General features: G+C 48.7%; 1 protein-coding gene across 1 annotated transcript in view; it reads right to left on the bottom strand.

Annotated features, from left to right (window-relative positions):
- Window positions 1-275: 275 nt before the first annotated feature.
- The window catches only part of lamb2 (laminin, beta 2 (laminin S)), a 53,205-nt gene continuing 33,836 nt past the window's right edge, over window positions 276-19,644 (bottom strand). The window contains exons 16-35 of the mRNA XM_056422921.1: window positions 19,183-19,310; window positions 18,979-19,111; window positions 18,704-18,896; window positions 18,399-18,542; window positions 16,940-17,171; window positions 14,065-14,234; window positions 13,705-13,929; window positions 13,417-13,634; window positions 13,235-13,331; window positions 11,066-11,247; window positions 10,796-10,986; window positions 10,076-10,260; window positions 8,997-9,238; window positions 7,941-8,144; window positions 7,697-7,841; window positions 7,308-7,515; window positions 7,093-7,234; window positions 6,313-6,489; window positions 6,074-6,233; window positions 276-4,202 (exon numbers count right to left, since the gene is read on the bottom strand). Of these exons, the coding sequence (XP_056278896.1) occupies window positions 4,066-4,202; window positions 6,074-6,233; window positions 6,313-6,489; window positions 7,093-7,234; window positions 7,308-7,515; window positions 7,697-7,841; window positions 7,941-8,144; window positions 8,997-9,238; window positions 10,076-10,260; window positions 10,796-10,986; window positions 11,066-11,247; window positions 13,235-13,331; window positions 13,417-13,634; window positions 13,705-13,929; window positions 14,065-14,234; window positions 16,940-17,171; window positions 18,399-18,542; window positions 18,704-18,896; window positions 18,979-19,111; window positions 19,183-19,310 (3,513 nt within the window). The 3' untranslated portion in view covers window positions 276-4,065. The remainder of the gene's footprint in view (window positions 4,203-6,073; window positions 6,234-6,312; window positions 6,490-7,092; window positions 7,235-7,307; window positions 7,516-7,696; window positions 7,842-7,940; window positions 8,145-8,996; window positions 9,239-10,075; window positions 10,261-10,795; window positions 10,987-11,065; window positions 11,248-13,234; window positions 13,332-13,416; window positions 13,635-13,704; window positions 13,930-14,064; window positions 14,235-16,939; window positions 17,172-18,398; window positions 18,543-18,703; window positions 18,897-18,978; window positions 19,112-19,182; window positions 19,311-19,644) is intronic.

Here is a 19,644-nt window from a genome sequence, read left to right as displayed (position 1 = left end):
ATAAGGCTCTAGCTCGAAACGGCTGCTCTTGTCCGCCTGTCGTTATTCAACAAAAGGCGCCGCCAAACAAAACAATGTCCAATGGGGCGCCCTCTTGTAGTATTAAAGTAAATATATATGAGCTCCGGAGAAAATGGTATACAAAACATACATTGTCGGTTAATACATTTTTAATCGGTTAAATTCTGAAGGTCATTTAATCATCCTGTAGTGTCTTCTTGCTGGTCAGCAGGTGGTGAGATGATGATGGAAAAGAAGCTTCGAGCGACTCAATACTTGATAAGAATACAAAGTTTATTCTACAAGAGTATACAAGTCAAAACAGACGCCTATTAGAACGACCGGAAACTTTCAGGGTCCAGATGAGAAAGTTCAACGTTTGTATATGTTGTTACAGCTTATATAGGAGTAAAGAAGAGGCGTTCACGTTCGGAACTATAGGCTGGCCGCAATGGTTTCGAGGGGGCCTATAGCCCCCACTCACACATGACTTCACTCCACACTACAGAAACCTTGCAAGCCTCTGGGCCCATAACGATACGAATGGCGGTAATGCAAAATACACTACAATCCCTAGTTTATGTTTTGATCAGAGTTGTGATCAGCGCCGCCGCTCCCATAGTGCGCTGAGCGTAGGGCACCAAGTCCTGAAGGGGCACCACAAAATAGGCAACTAAAAAAATCCTCATACATATAATAATTATAATGCCGATATTATTTCAGTCTAGAAATATTAGGCACCTTTTAGGCATGTATATCACAAAACAGGCAGAACAAGAGAGATGTTTAATCGCTCAGCACCCCCGTTAACACTTCTCGGGTCGCATCGCTCTGCGGTAATGCGCGCCGACACATCCGCGCGTATAGGTGAGCACACTCACTAGCACCCCCCCCCCCCCCACAACTCAGCAAGAAGACAAGTACATTAGAGTCTCTAGTTTGAGAAATAGACGCCTCACAGGTCCTCAACTGGCAGCTTCTTTAAATGGTACCCGCAAAACGCCAGTGTCAACGTCGACAGTGAAGAGGCGACTCCGGGATGCTGGCCTTCTAGGCAGAGTGGCAAAGAAAAAGCCATATCTGAGACTGGCCAATGAAAAGAAAAGATTGGTATGGGCAAAAGAACACAGGCATTGGACAGAGGAAGATTGGAAAAAGGTGTTCTGGACAGATGAATCCAAGTTTGAGGTGTTTGGATCACACAGAAGAACATTTGTGAGACGCAGAACAGGTGAAAAGATGCTGGAAGAGTGCCTGACACCATCTGTCAAGCATGGTGGAGGTCATGTGATGGTCTGGGGCTGCTTTGGTGCTGGGAAAGTGGGAGATTTGTACCAGGTAAAGGGATTTTAAATAAGGAAGGCTATCACTCCATTTTGCAACGCCATGCCATACCCTGTGGGCAGCGCTTGATTGGAGCCAATGTCCTCCTCCAACAGGACAATGACCCAAAGCACACCTCCACATTGTGCAAGAACTCTTGAGGGAAGAAGCAGGCAGCTTGCTGTCTGTAATGGAGTGGCCAGTCACCAGATCTCAACCCCATTGAGCTGTTGTGGGAGCAGCTTGACCGTATGGTCCTCAAGAAGTGCCCATCAAGCCAATCCAACTTGTGGAGGTGCTTCAGGAAGCGTGGGGTGACATTTCAACAGATTACCTCAACAAATTAACAGCTAGAATGCCAAAGGTCTGCAATGCTGGAATTGCTGCTAAAGGAGCATTCTTTGACGAAAGCAAAGTTTGAAGAAAAAAATTAATACTTCAAATACAAATCATTATTTCTAACCTTGTCAATGTCTTGACTATATTTTCTATACATTTTGCAACTCATTTGATAAATAAAAGTGAGTTTTCATGGAAAACACGAAATTGTCTGGGTGATCCCAAACTTTTGAACGGTAGTGTATATACATATATAATAATAATAAACTAATATATAATATATTTTCTAAAGCTTATTTATCAGGATGTAATCAACAGCGAAAAAGGGTTGCAAAAAATATAATAAGTTTAAATAATGCCTCATTATCTATATATATATACGTATCATATGTGTATATATATGTATATATATCAATACAGTTTTTAATCTGAAGGGTCAGGAAACCTCAGATAGTAATTCAATATTCAAGTGTATGATCCTGGTTGGTTTCTGAGCTGAAGACCATCCCTGATCCTCCAGTCAAAATTCAAAAGATGTTCATATGTCAACTATTTATATGGGCCTACGTTCCCACAGACATTTATTTTTAACCCTCTGGAGGAGGGCCATACGACTATTAGACGGGGCCCTGTGTCATCCTCCGCATGCCGACGGTGATGATGCAGCTCCCCCGGTGGAGCACGACTCCACGCCAGGGAGTCCCAACGAGCCACCACGATTGCTTTAAATTACTCAAAAATAACATTAAAAAAATATACATGTCACTGTGTATCAGCTCATATTTATAATTAGTATGAGAAGCACCAATGTTGACTCTATATGAGTGTTCTTCATCTCTGGTTTCATCGGTGTCTATTTGCATATTTCCCTTTAAAAAAATAGTATAATACAAAATCTCATTAACGAAGGAGACTGTTTTGTACCCGAGAAGGTTTATGATCATCACCCAAATCATTGAGATGTATGAATGTCATTAAATAAACTTTTTAAAGTCTAGAATGGAGAGATGGAATATACTGAGTGGGTCCAGAGGGTCCAAATGGACCGGGACCCTGCTGTGTGAACCCATGCAGACAGCCAGCGTATGAAATGGGCCTCGGATACAGCGACGACACAACAAGCGGCGCACACACAGAAACGTCTTCACTCATCCGGCTTTATTCACCACTTTGCACAAGCTTCTTTTGGTATTTTTGCTTTGGCATGTCGTTCATCGTTTGACATTTTGTTCTTCACACACACTCCTCATATCTGCGTGTTTCCACCTGCAGCCTGAAGGCTCCGGCCCATGAGGACCCATGAGGACCCATGAGGACCCATGAGGACCCATGAGGACCGAGGGCGGTTCCCTTGGGGCTGAGACTCACCCCGACTTCAGCCTCGGGCTCCAGCCCCGCGGTCGGCCTTGAATTTGCGGGGTTATCCCCCTGAAAATGGACCAGAACTCTTGTCTGGAAGTTTGCATCATATTGTTGTTGTTGTTGTTGTCTAGTCTGTGATAGTCGTCTTTCTAGAGCGTGAACGTTAGTCTTGTGTTAACCGGGCGAGTAGAAGTGTGAATCTTATCGCCCTGGGTCAACAATGTGTGTGTGAAAAGGGGGCGAAGTGATCTCAGGATCAACTCTTAGTCCAGGGTAGGTCCACAACAACAACAACAACAACATCTGTTATTATTACAGCCCTACTGTATCGTGGACAGCCTCACGCTCCAGGCGGAGGAGGCCTTCTTTGATCTTTTGGCTGAGCAGTCAGATATTTTTACATAACAAAGTTCATATGATTTGTTTCCTGTGTTTCGAAGGCAGACTCGATATAAACATTTCATTCCAGGCACAGCAGCTGGTCGTAAAACATTTAAAACCCAAAAGACCGTCTCTGAAGAGAGGGGATCTCCGTGGCTCCATTGTTTGGCTTATTTTAAATATATAAAAATGATTAACGCCTTATAGTAATTAGTTGTTATTACAGATTGTCCTCAGAAGTTGCTGAAGGGAGAGCTCAGAGTTGTCATCCATAGTAACGGAGACGATAGATTATTGATTATTATGAACTCGATCATAAAGTCTCTGTTCAACTACGTTTGCATTATTCTCAACAGTATGATTGACATATTCTAAAATATAATGTTCATGTTCAAAACACACTTTTTTTTAAAAACACGGATATATTTCCAAACAATAATAATGTGCACATTAAAATCCTAATAATAACATCTGTGACGGCTCCTTGTTCATGGTCAGCTCTGGGTTTCAGTTATGCGTGTGTATCATTATATAGTTATATAATTATGAGAGCCACCGTGTGCACTCAGGATATGTGAATGCATCGTGATGAGAGTGCAGAGTGATGACATCACCGGTTCCTCAAAGTCTCTGTTACTGTTGTTGAGGAAGTGGGAGGAGCTACTGGCACGTGTTGTAGATCTGGATCTGCTTGTTGATGTCACTCAGGATGGATTTCATCTTGTCCTCCAGGCCGTCCAGCTGACGCGCTTTACCCTCCAGATGCTTCTGGTTCTCCTCGTAGTTCTTCTCCAGCTCTGTGGGCAGCGACGGGGACAGAGGGAGACCAGCCATTCAAAATTTAACAGATTCTTTGAACTTTTCCATACTTTTTCAACAATTGAGTCTTTCAAATTATAATTTTGTATGTGTATTTATATATATATATATATAAATAAATATAAATATATATATAAATAGATATATTTATAAATATATAAATAACTAAATATATATTTATAAATAAATATATTTTATATATATATATATAACTATATAAATATATTTTATATATATATAAATATATATATATAACTATATAAATATAGTTATATATATACATATATATTTATATCTATACATATATTAATATATATATACAAATAAATGTAAATAAATATATATATATAAATAAATGAATCTAAATAAATATATAAAAATTAATACACATTATATAAATACATATAGAAATATATATACATACATATATATATATTAGGGCTGCAACAACGAATCGATAAAATCGATAAAAATCGATTTTTAAAATAGTTGGCAAAGAATTTCATTATCGATTCGTTGTGTCGCGCGATTATTACGGCGCTCAATAAGTGGCGGAGTATAAACAAAGTTGAGTTGAGCGCAGAGCTGCGCAGGAGAAACAAGAGCGGAGCGGAGGGAGAGGAGAGACGGAACGCTGCGTTGTGAGAGCCAATCAGCGCTGAGCTGCTCCTCTGTTGATGAATCTAATTGGCTGCTGCTGCTCACGTGGCGCTGGATGCAGAAGTCATTCACGTCGTCGGAGACATTCACGGAGCTAAGTGCGCCTACGGGTGACGTTATGAACCCAGACACCAGGGCGCTACATGTCACGACGTGTGGCATTTCCACAAGAGGATAACGTAGAAAACGTGGTTATTTATTCCGTGGCGGATAGCGGAACATATTTTTCCACGGAGAAAGGCAACGGAGATACGCCACGACTCGCTGTGAGCGCTGCGCGTGCAGACAGCATTTAACGGAGCGGAACTCTGATCGCTCTTTTAATGAAGTATCGATACTAAAAATATGCTAAATCACATCGTGTTTAGCGTACGAGTACTTTGTTAGTATCGATACACCGTGCAGCGTGACAGCAGCAGATGTAGCGGACTAACATTCAAGCTAACCTAACTTCCCAAACGCTGTGGACATCTGAACGCTGATTGGCCGAGACGCGACACGTCCATCAAAGATGTTTTATTGCGAAGAGCACCACTCCACATTTTCTCCGCGTCTCACTGCAATCTCAACGGCAGCGGGCCAGGTGAACAAAATAATAAATCGTAACGGGTCTCTGATATTGTTCAGGGGGCCACATGGGGACCACTGCTCAGGAGAGGAAAGCTGTCAGTCTGTTTGTGACGGGTTCATCACCATGGTGACCAGTGAACAGGTTCATCACCATGGTGACCAGTGGGTCTCCAGGACCTTTCCATGACTTTAAACCAAATTTCCATGATTAAACATTTTGTGAAAACTATGTCTATACGTGACAAAGTGAGAAGATGTAATATTTAAAATAACAATGAGAATTCCAAAGCATACCGTATATACACCGTGTAAATTAACATTTGAATAAAACAAATTTGCATTACTTTTCCAAATATTTTGGGATTTTTATTTTTCAATTACTTTTCTAGGCCTGCTAATAGCCATTGAAAAATTCCATGACTTTTCCAGGTTTTCCATGACCGTACGGACCCTGTTTTGAATAAAGGGTTGAAAATTAAAGTTTTTTTATCCGATTAATCGAAAAAATAATCAACCGATTAATCGATTATCAAAATAATCGTTAGTTGCAGCCCTAATATATATGTATGTATTTATAATGTGTGTGTATATATCCATCTACACACACACAGGCACACACCTGCTAGCCGGTGCAGCTTGTTCTGGGCGTCTCTCAGGAGTTCCTTAGCTTCCTCTCGGAGGCTCTCGGCTCTTTTCTTGGCCTCCTGCACAGCTTTGGCCTTCGTGTCGACTCGTTGCTGCACCTCGTGGTATTTATCCGTCAGCTGGCCGTCTAGAATCTAACAGGAAAGGTTATTCTTTAGCAGCCTTTTAATGCTTTTTATGAGGAAAGGTGTACCTACACACACACACACACACCTGCTTGGCTTCGTTGGCCTTGTCTCGTGCCATGGTGGCCGTCTCCTCAGCGCGGGCCGCTGCCATGCTGTTGTTGGCCCGTTTGGTCTGCAGGGCGGCGACCTCCCGGCCCAGCGTGCCCAGGCGGTCCATGGCCTCGCTCAGGTCCTTCTCACTGTTGGAGGTTTCAGACTCAATCTGAGGAGGGGAGGCAAAGGGAAATGGTTTTCCTTCCATCTCTAAATTATGATGGACCTATAAATTAAACTTTGGGAATAAAGGGAAAAAAACACTGGGACGCCGTCCCCTTAAAGTTAATGAACAGAATAATAACAACAACAGTCTTTGTCATCTTCATTATATTTAGTTCATTCATTTCATCTGAGTATCTGCTTAGCTTGCAGTTTGTATATCTTCAGTTGATTGTATGCTCTAAAACCGAAGAAATAATATAATATATTTGAACACGAGAAGCTTTAAAACATCATCACCAGAATCATTGAGATATAGAAATGTCATTAAATTAACTTTTTTTTAAATTCTAAAATCGAGAGATGAAATATACTGAGCGTGTACAGAGGGTCCATCCACCTTATATATATATTACAAAATATATATAATATAATATATATATATATAGAGAGAGAGAGGCTTTTATATATATATATATATTTATATAAATAAATATATATATATGTATTTATATATATATATATAGATAAATAATTAAATAAAAGCCTCTGGTGTAGTGACGGGTACTACCTACCAGCCGCAGTAACCTGTCGGTGTGTGTGTGCTCACCTGCACCAGTCGGGCCTCCGTCTCCCCGATGTCGGCCGTGGCTCTGCCGATGGCCTTCTCCGCCGACGTCTGAGCCGCCTGAGCGTCCAGCAGCGCCCGCCTCACCGTCTCCGCCGTGGCCTTCACGCCCTCGGCGCTGTGCCTGAGGGGAGAGGACGCGTGAGTACGTGGCGCTCTCTCCGTTCGCCTGTTTTTAAGCCTGTTGCCATGGTTACCTGGCCCTCTTAGCGTCCAGCAGCAGCCGCTCCGCCTCGCGCACGTCGCCCTGCGTCTGCCGCAGGATGGCGTCCACGTTGGAGAGGCTGCGCACTCGCTCCTTGATCTCGTCGGCCAGATGGCGGATCTGGAGCGGCGAGGCGGGGATGGAGAGCTCCAGCACGCGGTTCGCCACGGCCTCGATGCTGTCGGGGTCGGCGCCTTCCTCTGAGGGAGGAGGAGGGATGAGTCACCATGCTACATGCTCCTGGTTGAAGCTCTTATGAGGAACTAGAACATGATTCAACTACTCCATGACTATTCCATGATTATTCCATGACTTTTCCATTATTTTTCCAGGACTTTTCTATGACTTTAAAGCAAAGTTCCCTCTCGCAGTCGGACTCACGCGTCAGGAAGTCTCTGATCTGCTTGATGAGGTCTCTCAGGTCGTTGTTGGAGCGCTCCACCTGGTTCTTTGTGGCTGTGGCTTTGTCCAGAGCGGCCTGGGCTTTCCCTCTGGCCTCCTCTGCTCTGGTTTTGGCGTCGGCCACCTGAGTGAAAGGAGAGATGATCACAGTGGAGGGGAGCAGGAAGAGCCATCGGGTGTGGTGTTGTGTTGTTGTGTTGTTGTGTTGTTGTGTGTCTCTTACCTTAGTGTAGAGGCCCTCCACGTCCCCCATGGCCTTGTGGAGCTGCTTCTCGGCGTGCTTGGCCGTCTCCAGGGCGTTGTGGGCCATCGCCACGGCGCCGTTACAGTTCAGTCCTCCGCAGTGACGGCTCCCTTCATCGTCAAGGCAACCTGCTCCGCCACAAGGGCTTTCACCACAGGGGGCGTCACCTGGGGCGCCGCACACCTGGCGGGACAAAGGAACGTGTACTTGTGTGTGTGGAAATCAACAGGAACATACATATATATATTTATATATATATTTCATTTCTTTTATCTCTCTCTCTATATACAGGACTGTCTCAGAAAATTAGAATATTGTGATAAAGTTCTTTATTTTCTGTAATGCAATTAAAAAAACAAAAATGTCATGCATTCTGGATTCATTACAAATCAACTGAAATATTGCAAGCCTTTTATTCTTTTAATATTGCTGATTATGGCTTACAGCTTAAGAAAACTCTAAAATCCTATCTCATAAAATTTGAATATTTCCTCAGACCAAGTTAAAAAAAAGATTTATAACAGCAAAACAAAATCAAACATTTGAAAATGTGTTTCCAGGTGTTTCGAGTTAATTAGACGATTCAAGTGATTTGTTTAATACCCTACTAGTATACTTTTTCATGATATTCTAATATTTAGAAATAGGATATTTGAGTTTTCTTAAGCTGTAAGCCATAATCAGCAATATTAAAAGAATAAAAGGCTTGCAATATTTCAGTTGATTTGTAATGAATCCAGAATGCATGACATTTGTGTTTTTTTAATTGCATTACAGAAAATAAAGAACTTTATCACAATATTCTAATTTTCTGAGACAGTCCTGTATATATAAAAATATATATCAATATATATTTTTTATATATATATATATATAGGAGAAAGAAAGAAAAATATATATATATATAGACAGAATATCTCTCGGGGGGGGAGGGACTAATTTGAAATGTGTTTTTTCTCAATGTTCCAATGTCTCTATACATAAATACTGTCTCTCTATAATAATAAATCTAATAAATCAGCTGAAGAAGTGAACCTTCTCGTTGATCTTCTTCAGGTCCAGGCCCTGAGCTCGGCCGCTGAGGTCTGCGAGCGCTCGCTTGTTGGCGGCGTTCTTGCGGTTGAAGTCGTCCTTCTTGGCGGCGATGAGGCGCTCGGTGCGGCGCCGCGTGTCTGCAGACTGGCTGACCGTGCTGGGCCGCGCGGTGGTCGAGTCGTTGGCGCGGCGCTCTGCCTCACGCGACTTGTTGTAGGAGCTGTGGATGCTGTCGAACGCACCTGGAGCAGGGTTCATCCACATGACGTTCATCCACATGACCAATGAACAGGTTCATCCACATGACCAATGAACAGGTTCATCCACATGACCAATGAACAGGTTCATCCTCATGACCAATGAACAGGTTCATCCACATGACCAATGAACAGGTTCATCCTCATGACCAATGAACAGGTTCATCCACATGACCAATGAACAGGTTCATACACATGACCAATGAACAGGTTCATCCTCATGACCAATGAACAGGTTCATCCTCATGACCAATGGGTTCCCAGGACTTTAAACCAAATCTCCATGACTAAACATTTTGTGAAATCTCAGGTGTAAACATGAAAAAGTGATAAAATGTCGTATTTAAACTAACAATGAGAACTCCAAAACATACAGTATAAAACTGATAAATGACTTAAATGAATGAGACAATAGTTTAAATAAAATAATTAGTGAAGGTGCGTTCGCTTGCAGCGCGGGAAAATGTCAGAGTATGAAAGAGCGTACGGCGGCTTATATTTAGAGCGTCTTTCTTTTAAAAAGCATATTAATTATTTAAAACTCAGCGTAAATGAACATGTGAGTATAACAATATTTCCATGACTTTTCCCAAACTTTGGGGATTTTTTTTTCAGGACCTTTTCCAGGTCTGTAAAATAACCATTAAAAAAATGTCAGGACTTTTCCAGGTTTTCCATGATTGTAGGAATCCTGCTAGGGGGAACCGCATTTCAGAGGAATCTCCCTGAGGCTGGGCTGTATTTGTGGATTATAGGTTGTATACGACGCTGCGTGTGCGCCCCCTTGTGGACAGTGCGAGGTACATCCCCTCCGGTCCTCACCCAGGAAGTTTGAGTTCTTCAGGACGTCCAGCTGCCGGTGCAGCTGCTCCGAGGTGAGGTTCAGCTCTCGGGCTTCTCTCTCCAGAGCGCTCAGCTCCTTGCTGGCCTCGGAGCTGCTGTCCTGCACCGTGGTGAGGTCGCCCTCCAGGCGGTTCAGGCTGTCGGTGCTCTCACCGATCTGCGCTCTGCAGGGAAGACCAGCAGACAGTGGTTTGGGGACGTGAAGACGACCCACATGTGATCTTAAATGTCTCAGAGTTATTTAATACATCTCAGACGGGTTAATTGTTGAATTATTTTGGACCCAAAACAATCCTGAAGTCAATTATCATCACTGTGTCTGTCTGTTGCAAAATGAAGAAGAAGAAGAAGAAAAACAAAGAGGAAGAAAAAAAAGAAGAGGAGGAAGAAGAAATAGAGGAGGAAGAAGGATAGGCAAGAAGAAGAAATAAAGAGGAAGAAGAAAAAGAGGACGAGGTCGAAGAAGAGAGAAAGAAGAGAAGAAGAAAAAGAGGAAGTAGAAAAAGAGGAAGAAGAAAAAGAGGAACAAGAAGAAAAAGAGGAAGAAGAAGAAGGATAAGAAAAGAAGAAGAAGAAGAAAAGAACAAGAACAAGAAGAACAAGACTACAGATGATAAATATCCTTTATCTTGACAACTGTATGTGGCAGATGGAGAATCAGGGAAACTCCCACAATGCAGTGCAGCGTCCTGGCTGTACCTGAGATCTTCGATGAGCTCCATCAGGGTGGCGACCGCGGCGGCGGTGGCGTTGCGTGCGTCCACGATCCCCCGAGCTCGAGCCAGCTTCTCCTCCAGGGCCCCGAAGGCCTTCTCGTAGGCCCCGGTGAGCCCGGTGGTCTGGATCTCGTGGGCCCGGCCCGCCAGAGTCTTGGTGCGCACGGCCAGGTCCTAGTGGAGGCACGAGAAGGATCAGTACCTCACGCCTGGCTACTGCCGACTTGAGGATTAGGCCCCGCCTCCTGCGCACCTGCACGATGCGGTCCCAGTCCCCGAAGCACTTGTGACAGGGCTGGCAGTCGGGGAAGTGGCCGGAGAAGCCTCTGGCACACTGGTCACAGCGGACGCCCGACACCCCCTGCTGGCAGACACAGTGGCCGGTCACCCGGTGGCACTGGGACGTCTCGATGCCTCGCCAGTCGCAGTCGCAGGCTGCGGCGAGAGAGAGGGAGAGAGAGAGAGAGGGAGAGGGGAGGGACATAGATCATCATGAGATATCATTTGTTTCCATCATAACAATTGTACAACATCAATTATTTAGTGTAGATATTATAGATTCCAGATGAACTTAGTCATACATATATTATCCCATTACTGGACCACTTTCTGATATTACCTTAATTTGTAAGAATTGGACGTAACATCCGGGTCTGGAAAGTGAGGCTAATGGGAAAGTGGCTTTAACATGCATTCCCTCTACTGACCACCAGGGGGCGACTCCTCCAGTTGCAACAATAAGTCTATGAGAGAATGACTCTCCTTCTCTCCATGTATCCCTCAGTAAACACACTGAGCTGCTCTTGATCCCCAACAGCATTTCACCTCTGCATGGAATCCTTCTGTCTCACGTGTCTCACCTCTCGCGTGTCTCATGTGTCTCACCTGTCTCAAGTGTCTCACCTCTCGCGTGTCTCACCTGTCTCACCTCTCGCGTGTCTCACCTCTCGCGTGTCTCACCTGTCTCACGTGTCTAACGTGTCTCACCTCTCTAACGTGTCTCACCTCTCTAACGTGTCTCACCTCTCGCGTGTCTCACCTGTCTCACGTGTCTAACGTGTCTCACCTCTCGCGTGTCTCACCTGTCTCACGTGTCTAACGTGTCTCACCTCTCGCATGTCTAACGTGTCTCACCTCTCGCGTGTCTCACCTCTCGCGTGTCTCACCTGTCTCACGTGTCTAACGTGTCTCACCTCTCGCGTGTCTCACCTCTCACGTGTCTAACGTGTCTCACCTCTCGCGTGTCTAACGTGTCTCACCTCTCTAACGTGTCTCACCTCTCTGACGTGTCTCACCTCTCTAACGTGTCTCACCTCTCTAACGTGTCTCACCTCTCTAACGTGTCTCACCTCTCTAACGTGTCTCACCTCTCTAACGTGTCTCACCTCTCGCGTGTCTCACCTCTCGCATGTCTAACGTGTCTCACCTCTCGCGTGTCTCACCTCTCGCATGTCTAACGTGTCTCACCTCCACCTCTCTTACGTGTCTCACCTCTCGCGTGTCTCACCTCTCGCATGTCTAACGTGTCTCACCTCTCGCGTGTCTCACCTCTCGCATGTCTAACGTGTCTCACCTCTCGCGTGTCTCACCTCTCAAGTGTCTCACCTCTCGCGTGTCTCACCTCTCGCATGTCTAACGTGTCTCACCTCTCGCGTGTCTCACCTCTCGCGTGTCTCACCTCTCGCATGTCTAACGTGTCTAACGTGTCTCACCTCTCGCGTGTCTCACCTCTCGCATGTCTAACGTGTCTAACGTGTCTCACCTCTCTGACGTGTCTCACCTCTCTAACGTGTCTCACCTCTCTAACGTGTCTCACCTCTCTAACGTGTCTCACCTCTCTGACGTGTCTCACCTCTCTAACGTGTCTCACCTCTCTAACGTGTCTCACCTCTCGCGTGTCTCACCTCTCGCATGTCTAACGTGTCTCACCTCCCACGTGTCTAACGTGTCTCACCTCTCGCGTGTCTCACCTCTCGCATGTCTAACGTGTCTAACGTGTCTCACCTCTCGCGTGTCTCACCTCTCGCATGTCTAACGTGTCTCACCTCTCGCGTGTCTCACCTCTCGCATGTCTAACGTGTCTCACCTCCACCTCTCTTACGTGTCTCACCTCTCGCGTGTCTCACCTCTCGCGTGTCTCACCTCTCGCATGTCTAACGTGTCTCACCTCTCGCGTGTCTCACCTCTCGCATGTCTAACGTGTCTCACCTCTCGCGTGTCTCACCTCCCACGTGTCTAACGTGTCTCACCTCTCACGTGTCTCACCTCTCGCATGTCTAACGTGTCTCACCTCCCACGTGTCTAACGTGTCTCACCTCTCGCGTGTCTCACCTCTCGCATGTCTAACGTGTCTAACGTGTCTCACCTATCGCGTGTCTCACCTCTCGCATGTCTAACGTGTCTCACCTCTCGCGTGTCTCACCTCTGCACTGCGTCCCGGGGTCTCCCCAGTAGTTCTCCTGACAGTCCGTGCAGGTCGTCCCTCCGAAGCCGTCCCGACACTGACACTGACCGGAGAACTGGACAACAGAGGAGTCAGCGTCGTCTTCACGTCGCCTGAGCCGCACCGTGAGACGCGAGCGGCTGCCCCAGGTGCGCCCCTACCTCGTTGCAGGAGGAGGTGACCGAGTTGTTGGGGTCGCAGCCGCACGACTCGCAGCCCCTCCCGCCGGCCAGGTTCCAGTGGTCGGGGGCGCAGTGGTCACACGGCAGCCCGATGACGTGGGGCAGACACTGGCACTGGCCGGTCGCCCGCTGGCACACGCAGTCCTCCCGCTCCATGCACTGGCCCCGGTCCGTGCCCAGGAAGTTACAGGTGCACTCTGAGGGGAGCGTCACGATGGTTATAAAAACAATCGAAATGCGAGACCTCCTCTCTGCCGCGTCGCTCACTCCTGCAGTTGCGCCGGGAGGCGTCGCCGAAGTAGCCGCTCTTGCAGACGCCGCAGTCGCCGCCCTCGGTGTTGTAGAGGCACTTGCCGCAGCGGCCCGTCTGCCGGTCGCAGGCGGCCGCGTCCGACACGTCGATGTTGTTGTTGCACCGGCACGGCTGGCAGCGCCCGCCGGGCCGAGACGGGTTGCCGTAGAAACCCGGAGCACATTCCCCACAGCGAGCTCCTGGAGGGGGGGAGAAGAGGCCCGGAGAAAGAGGACAAGAAATACCATGAGAAGAGGGAGGAGGAGACGTGGGAACGGACTTCATGTTGTGTTATAAGAGGAACACGCGTGTACAGCGAGGCGCGTGAGCGTTACCCGTGTAGCCCTGGTTACAGTTGCAGATGATCTGTCGGTTACGGTCGTCCTGGTAACAAGACGCAGCGAAGTGGCGTCCGCTGTCGGGCCCGTCTGGACACGGACACGCGCGACACTGAGCACTGGGCGCTTTGCCCAAGACCGGGTTACCATAGTAACCGTTGGCACACCTACAGATGGAGGAGAACAACGACATCCTGGAACTGGAACTATACACAGGACATCTTCAGATAGTGTCTCCTCCCCCCTCCTCACCTGTAACATATGTCTCCTCCCCCCTCCTCACCTGTAACACACGTCTCCTCCCCCCTCCTCACCTGTAACACATGTCTCCTTCCCCCTCCCCACCTGTAACACATGTCTCCTCCCCCCTCCTCACCTGTCACACGTCTCCTCCCCCTCCCACCTGTAACACATGTCTCCTTCCCCTCCCACCTGTAACACATGTCTCCTCCCCCTCCCACCTGTCACACGTCTCCTCCCCTCCCACCTGTAACACACGTCTCCTCCCCCCTCCTCCCCTGTCACACCTCTCCTCCCCTCCCACCTGTAACACATGTCTCCTCCCCTCCCACCTGTAACACATGTCTCCTCCCCTCCTCACCTGTCACACGTCTCCTCCCCTCCTCACCTGTAACACATGTCTCCTCCCCCCTCCTCACCTGTAACACATGTCTCCTCCCCCCTCCTCACCTGTAACACATGTCTCCTCCCCCCTCCTCACCTGTCACACGTCTCCTCCCCTCCCACCTGTAACACGCCTCTCCCCCCTCCTCACCTGTCACACGTCTCCTCCCCTCCCACCTGTAACACATGTCTCCTCCCCTCCTCACCTGTAACACGTCTCCTCCCCTCCTCCCCTGTAACACACGTCTCCTCCCCCCTCCCCACCTGTCACACGTCTCCTCCCCCCTCCCCACCTGTAACACACGTCTCCTCCCCCCTCCTCACCTGTCACACGTCCTCCCCTCCCACCTGTAACACATGTCTCCTCCCCTCCCACCTGTCACACACGTCTCCTCCCCTCCCCACCTGTAACACATGTCTCCTCCCCCCTCCTCACCTGTAACACACCTCTCCTCCCCTCCCACCTGTAACACATGTCTCCTCCCCTCCCACCTGTAACACACGTCTCCTCCCCTCCTCACCTGTCACACGTCTCCTCCCCTCCCCACCTGTAACACCGTCTCCTCCCCTCCTCACCTGTCACATGTCTCCTCCCCCCTCCTCACCTGTAACACATGTCTCCTCCCCTCCCCACCTGTAACACATGTCTCCTCCCCTCCCACCTGTAACACATGTCTCCTCCCCTCCTCACCTGTAACATGTCTCCTCCCCTCCTCCCTTTAACACATGTCTCCTCCCCTCCTCACCTGTCACACGTCTCCCCCCTCCTCACCTGTAACACACGTCTCCTCCCCCCTCCTCACCTGTCACATGTCTCCTCCCCCCTCCTCACCTGTAACACATGTCTCCTCCCCCCTCCCCACCTGTAACACATGTCTCCTTCCCCCTCCCCACCTGTAACACATGTCTCCTCCCCCCTCCTCACCTGTAACACACGTCTCCTCCCCCCTCCTCCCCTGTAACACGTCTCCTCCCCTCCCACCTGTAACACATGTCTCCTCCCCCCTCACCTGTAACACATGTCTCCTCCCCTCCCCACCTGTCACACGTGTCTCCCCCCTCCTCCGCTGTAACACATGTCTCCTCCCCCCTCCCCACCTGTAACACGTCTCCTCCCCCCTCCCCACCTGTCACACGTGTCTCCTCCCTCCTCACCTGTCACACGTCTCCTCCCCTCCCACCTGTAACACATGTCTCCTCCCCTCCTCACCTGTCACATGTCTCCTCCTCCCCACCTGTAACACATGTCTCCTCCCCTCCTCCTTTAACACATGTCTCCTCCCTGTAACATGTCTCCTCTCCTCCCTCCTCACCTGTAACACATGTCTCCTCCCCTCCTCACCTGTCACACATGTCTCCTCCCCTCCTCACCTGTCACACACGTCTCCTCCCCTCCCCACCTGTAACACATGTCTCCTCCCCTCCCACCTGTAACACATGTCTCCTCCACCTCCTCACCTGTAGCACATGTCTCCTCCCCTCCCCACCTGTAACACATGTCTCCTCCCCTCCTCCCTGTCACACATGTCTCCTCCCCTCCTCACCTGTCACACGTCTCCTCCCCTCCCCACCTGTAACACATGTCTCCCCCCTCCTCCCCTGTCACACATGTCTCCTCCCCCCCCCTCACCTGTCACACGTCTCCTCCCCTCCCACCTGTAACACATGTCTCCTCCACCCTCCTCCGCTGTAGCACATGTCTCCTCCCCCCTCCCCACCTGTAACACGTCTCCTCCCCGCTCCTCACCTGTCACACATGTCTCCTCCCCTCCCACCTGTAACACATGTCTCCTCCCCTCCTCCCTTTAACACATGTCTCCTCCCCTCCTCCCCTGTAACACATGTCTCCTCCCCTCCTCACCTGTCACACATGTCTCCTCCCCCCTCCCCACCTCTAACACATGTCTCCTCCCCCCTCCTCCCCTTTAACACATGTCTCCTCCCCCTCCTCCCTGTCACACGTCTCCTCCCCTCCTCACCTGTCACACATGTCTCCTCCCCTCCCACCTGTAACACGTCTCCTCCCTCCCCACCTGTAACACATGTCTCCTCCCCCCTCCCCACCTGTAACACATGTCTCCTCCACCCTCCTCCGCTGTAGCACATGTCTCCTCCCCCCTCCCCCCCTGCAACACATGTCTCCTCCCCCCTCCTCCGCTGTAACACGTCTCCTCCCCGCTCCTCACCTGTCACACATGTCTCCTCCCCCCTCCTCCCCTGTAACACATGTCTCCTCCCCCCTCCTCACCTGTCACAGGTGTCTCCTCCCGTGTTGTCCCTGCAGCTGACGCAGGCTCCGGTCCTCTGGTCACACCTGTCTGCGTGGCTGTTGCAGAGGCACGGCCTGCAGCTGGGGAAGCCCCAGTGACCCGCCTGGCAGCCGTCGCACCGCTGGCCGAACGCTCCGGGCCGGCACCGGCACTGACCCGAGAACTTGTCGCAGAGTCTCGTCACGGATCCCTCCAAGCTGCAGCCGCAGGCTGGGAACGAGGGAGGAGAGGGAACAAGGAGAGGAGTGATAGGAGGGAGTGAAGTGGAGAGGAGAAGGAATCAAATGGAGGAAGTAGAAAGAGGGTTCAGGGAAAACATCGTTTGAGTAAAAGGTTTTACTGGGAGGCAGCAGGGGGCGCCAGAGGCAAACGAATCTGAACACGGCAGGTAACGCGCAAAATAAAGAGTACAGAACTATAACGGGTCTTCCATTTGTTGAAGGTTCTTTGGGGCACCTTTATAGGTTCTTTGAGGAACTCTTGAAGGAAATGGTTCTTTAAATAACCCTGGTTTGAAAGGTTCTTTGTGGAACCAGAAATGGTGCCTAAGAGAAACATGTTTTGAAGGTTCTACGAGACATCTTTATAGGTTCTTTAAAGAACTCTTTAAGGAAATGTTTCTCTAAAGAACCCTGGTTTGAAAGGTTCTTTGTGGAACCAGAAATGGTGCCTTAGAGAAACATGTTTTGAAGGTTCTACGAGACATCTTTATGGGTTCTTTGAAGAACTCTTTAAGGAAATGTTTCTCTAAAGAACCCTGAAAGGTTCTTTGAGGAACCAGAAATGGTTCTTCTCTGTTATCACTCTGAATAACCATATTCGGTTCCAGATGCACCTTCATGGTTCTGTTTGTGTGTTTATGACTTTTTAATAGAGTTTCTCCATGTTTCCTTCTTTTTAAATCACATATAGAAAATCTCCCTAATTTTGGTTTACCGGGGCTTCCGTAGTTTTGTATTACGTTCCCTGTTGCTGTGTTTATTTACTACTGTAGGATGTTTTTTTAAAGCTTCCTTCCTCCTTCCTTCTTTCCTTTTGTATATATCACAAATATTCAGATTATTTTTCTTATTTGTGACTTTAAAATATTAAAAATAATGATTTCTTACTTTAAAAAGTAATTATTAATTTGTTTACTGTTTTAGTGTGATGAAATAAAAAGACTCCAGGTTTGAAAACTGTTGGACACATTCACAACTTGGATAATCTTTCCTTTTAAAAAAAATATATCACACTTTAAAATCTCTGGTTTGAAAGGTTCTGTGAGGAACCAGAAACGGTTCTTCCATGGCGTCACTCTGAGGAACCATGTTCGGTTCCAGATGGCCCTCCATGTTTCTGTGTGTACCGATATTGAGATCCAGGAGCTTCACCTGGAGGCCCCGCCGAGCCCTAAATAAGCACCATGTGCTGCATCAAGGGGTCTGGGCGTCTCACCGATGCAGCCCGACGGTCCGAAGCCGTGAGTTCCTGGAGCGCACTGGTCACAGCGTCGACCAATCACGTTGGGCCTGCAGTGGCATTGGCCACCGCGCACGTCGCACATGGAGCTGGTGGAGCCCTGAAGGTCACAACTACAAGCTGTTGGGAGGAGGGAAGAAGAAGAAGAAGAAGAAGAAGTAAACATCTAAAGAAATACCACACATTAAAACATTTAGATAATGACCCTGATCCCGATAATGAGGTTATTTTATTTCCCTCCACAGGTCAGGGGTCAGGGTAAAGGTCAGTGTTCCACTCACGCAGAGCCCCGTCATTCACGACGGCCGACATGCTGGCGACGAGCTTGGCGCAGGTGTCGCTCATCGCCGGGCGCGCGACGCCCTTCGCCGCCTCGTGGCAGCGGTACCGCGCGTACGCCTGCTTCCTGTTGTCGGAGGCCGGGTCGCCGGCGTTGAACATCTCCAGGGAGGAGGGGCGCGGCATCAAGGCGATCTGGGGCGGAGGAACGGGGAGATTCAAGAAGAGGAGAGGGCCGGCTCTCTCCTCACAAGTCCATGATCTAGGTTCTCCTCACAGAGTCCACGAGGAGGACGGCGTCGGCCGCCCCGTTCAGGATGCTGTTGGCGTCGTGGTAGCGCTTGAACTCGAAGCGGAGGGTGTACGTCACGCCTCTCTCCAGACATACGGCGTGAGGAGGGACCGCAAACCTGCAGGCGGGAGGAAGCACGCGGTTAGCGTTCAGCCAGTGTGTGTGTGTGTGTGTGTTTAAGCCACGGACCTGGCTCCGGCCGGCAGGGACACGGTGAGCCGGTCGTCGTCTGGGATGGTGTTCCCACAGGGGCTGCTGGTGGGAATCGGCCCCGGGCGGATCACCGTGACTCGCACCTCCTCCCAGTCCCGGGGCATCTGGGTAGAATCGGTGCTTTATGGTTAACACGGAGTCAAAAGGATGGTAAGCATGTGGTGAACTTTACAAGAGGACAAGGAGAGTCAAATGCACAGGGCTGCATCATGACCACGTTCTATGAGGATCGGTTGTGGAGACGGTTAGCTTAGCTTAGCATCTCTTCTCTTTAAATCCATCATTAACAGTTACATCTCATTATATCACGAGAGCCAACATTTTTTTTACGTGGCCAGATGTTTTCATGTGCGGGACTATTTTCTTCCTGGAGCTATCGAACACCCAGGAACAGACATAGTGGTACCGATGGGCCTCATTCACCAAACCGGTTTTCAG

This window comes from Pseudoliparis swirei, chromosome 9 (genome assembly GCF_029220125.1).
Source record: "Pseudoliparis swirei isolate HS2019 ecotype Mariana Trench chromosome 9, NWPU_hadal_v1, whole genome shotgun sequence".
In the NCBI taxonomy this organism is placed as follows: domain Eukaryota; kingdom Metazoa; phylum Chordata; class Actinopteri; order Perciformes; family Liparidae; genus Pseudoliparis; species Pseudoliparis swirei.
Note: the sequence above shows the minus strand (reverse complement) of the source record. Positions and strands in the feature narration are given on the sequence as shown.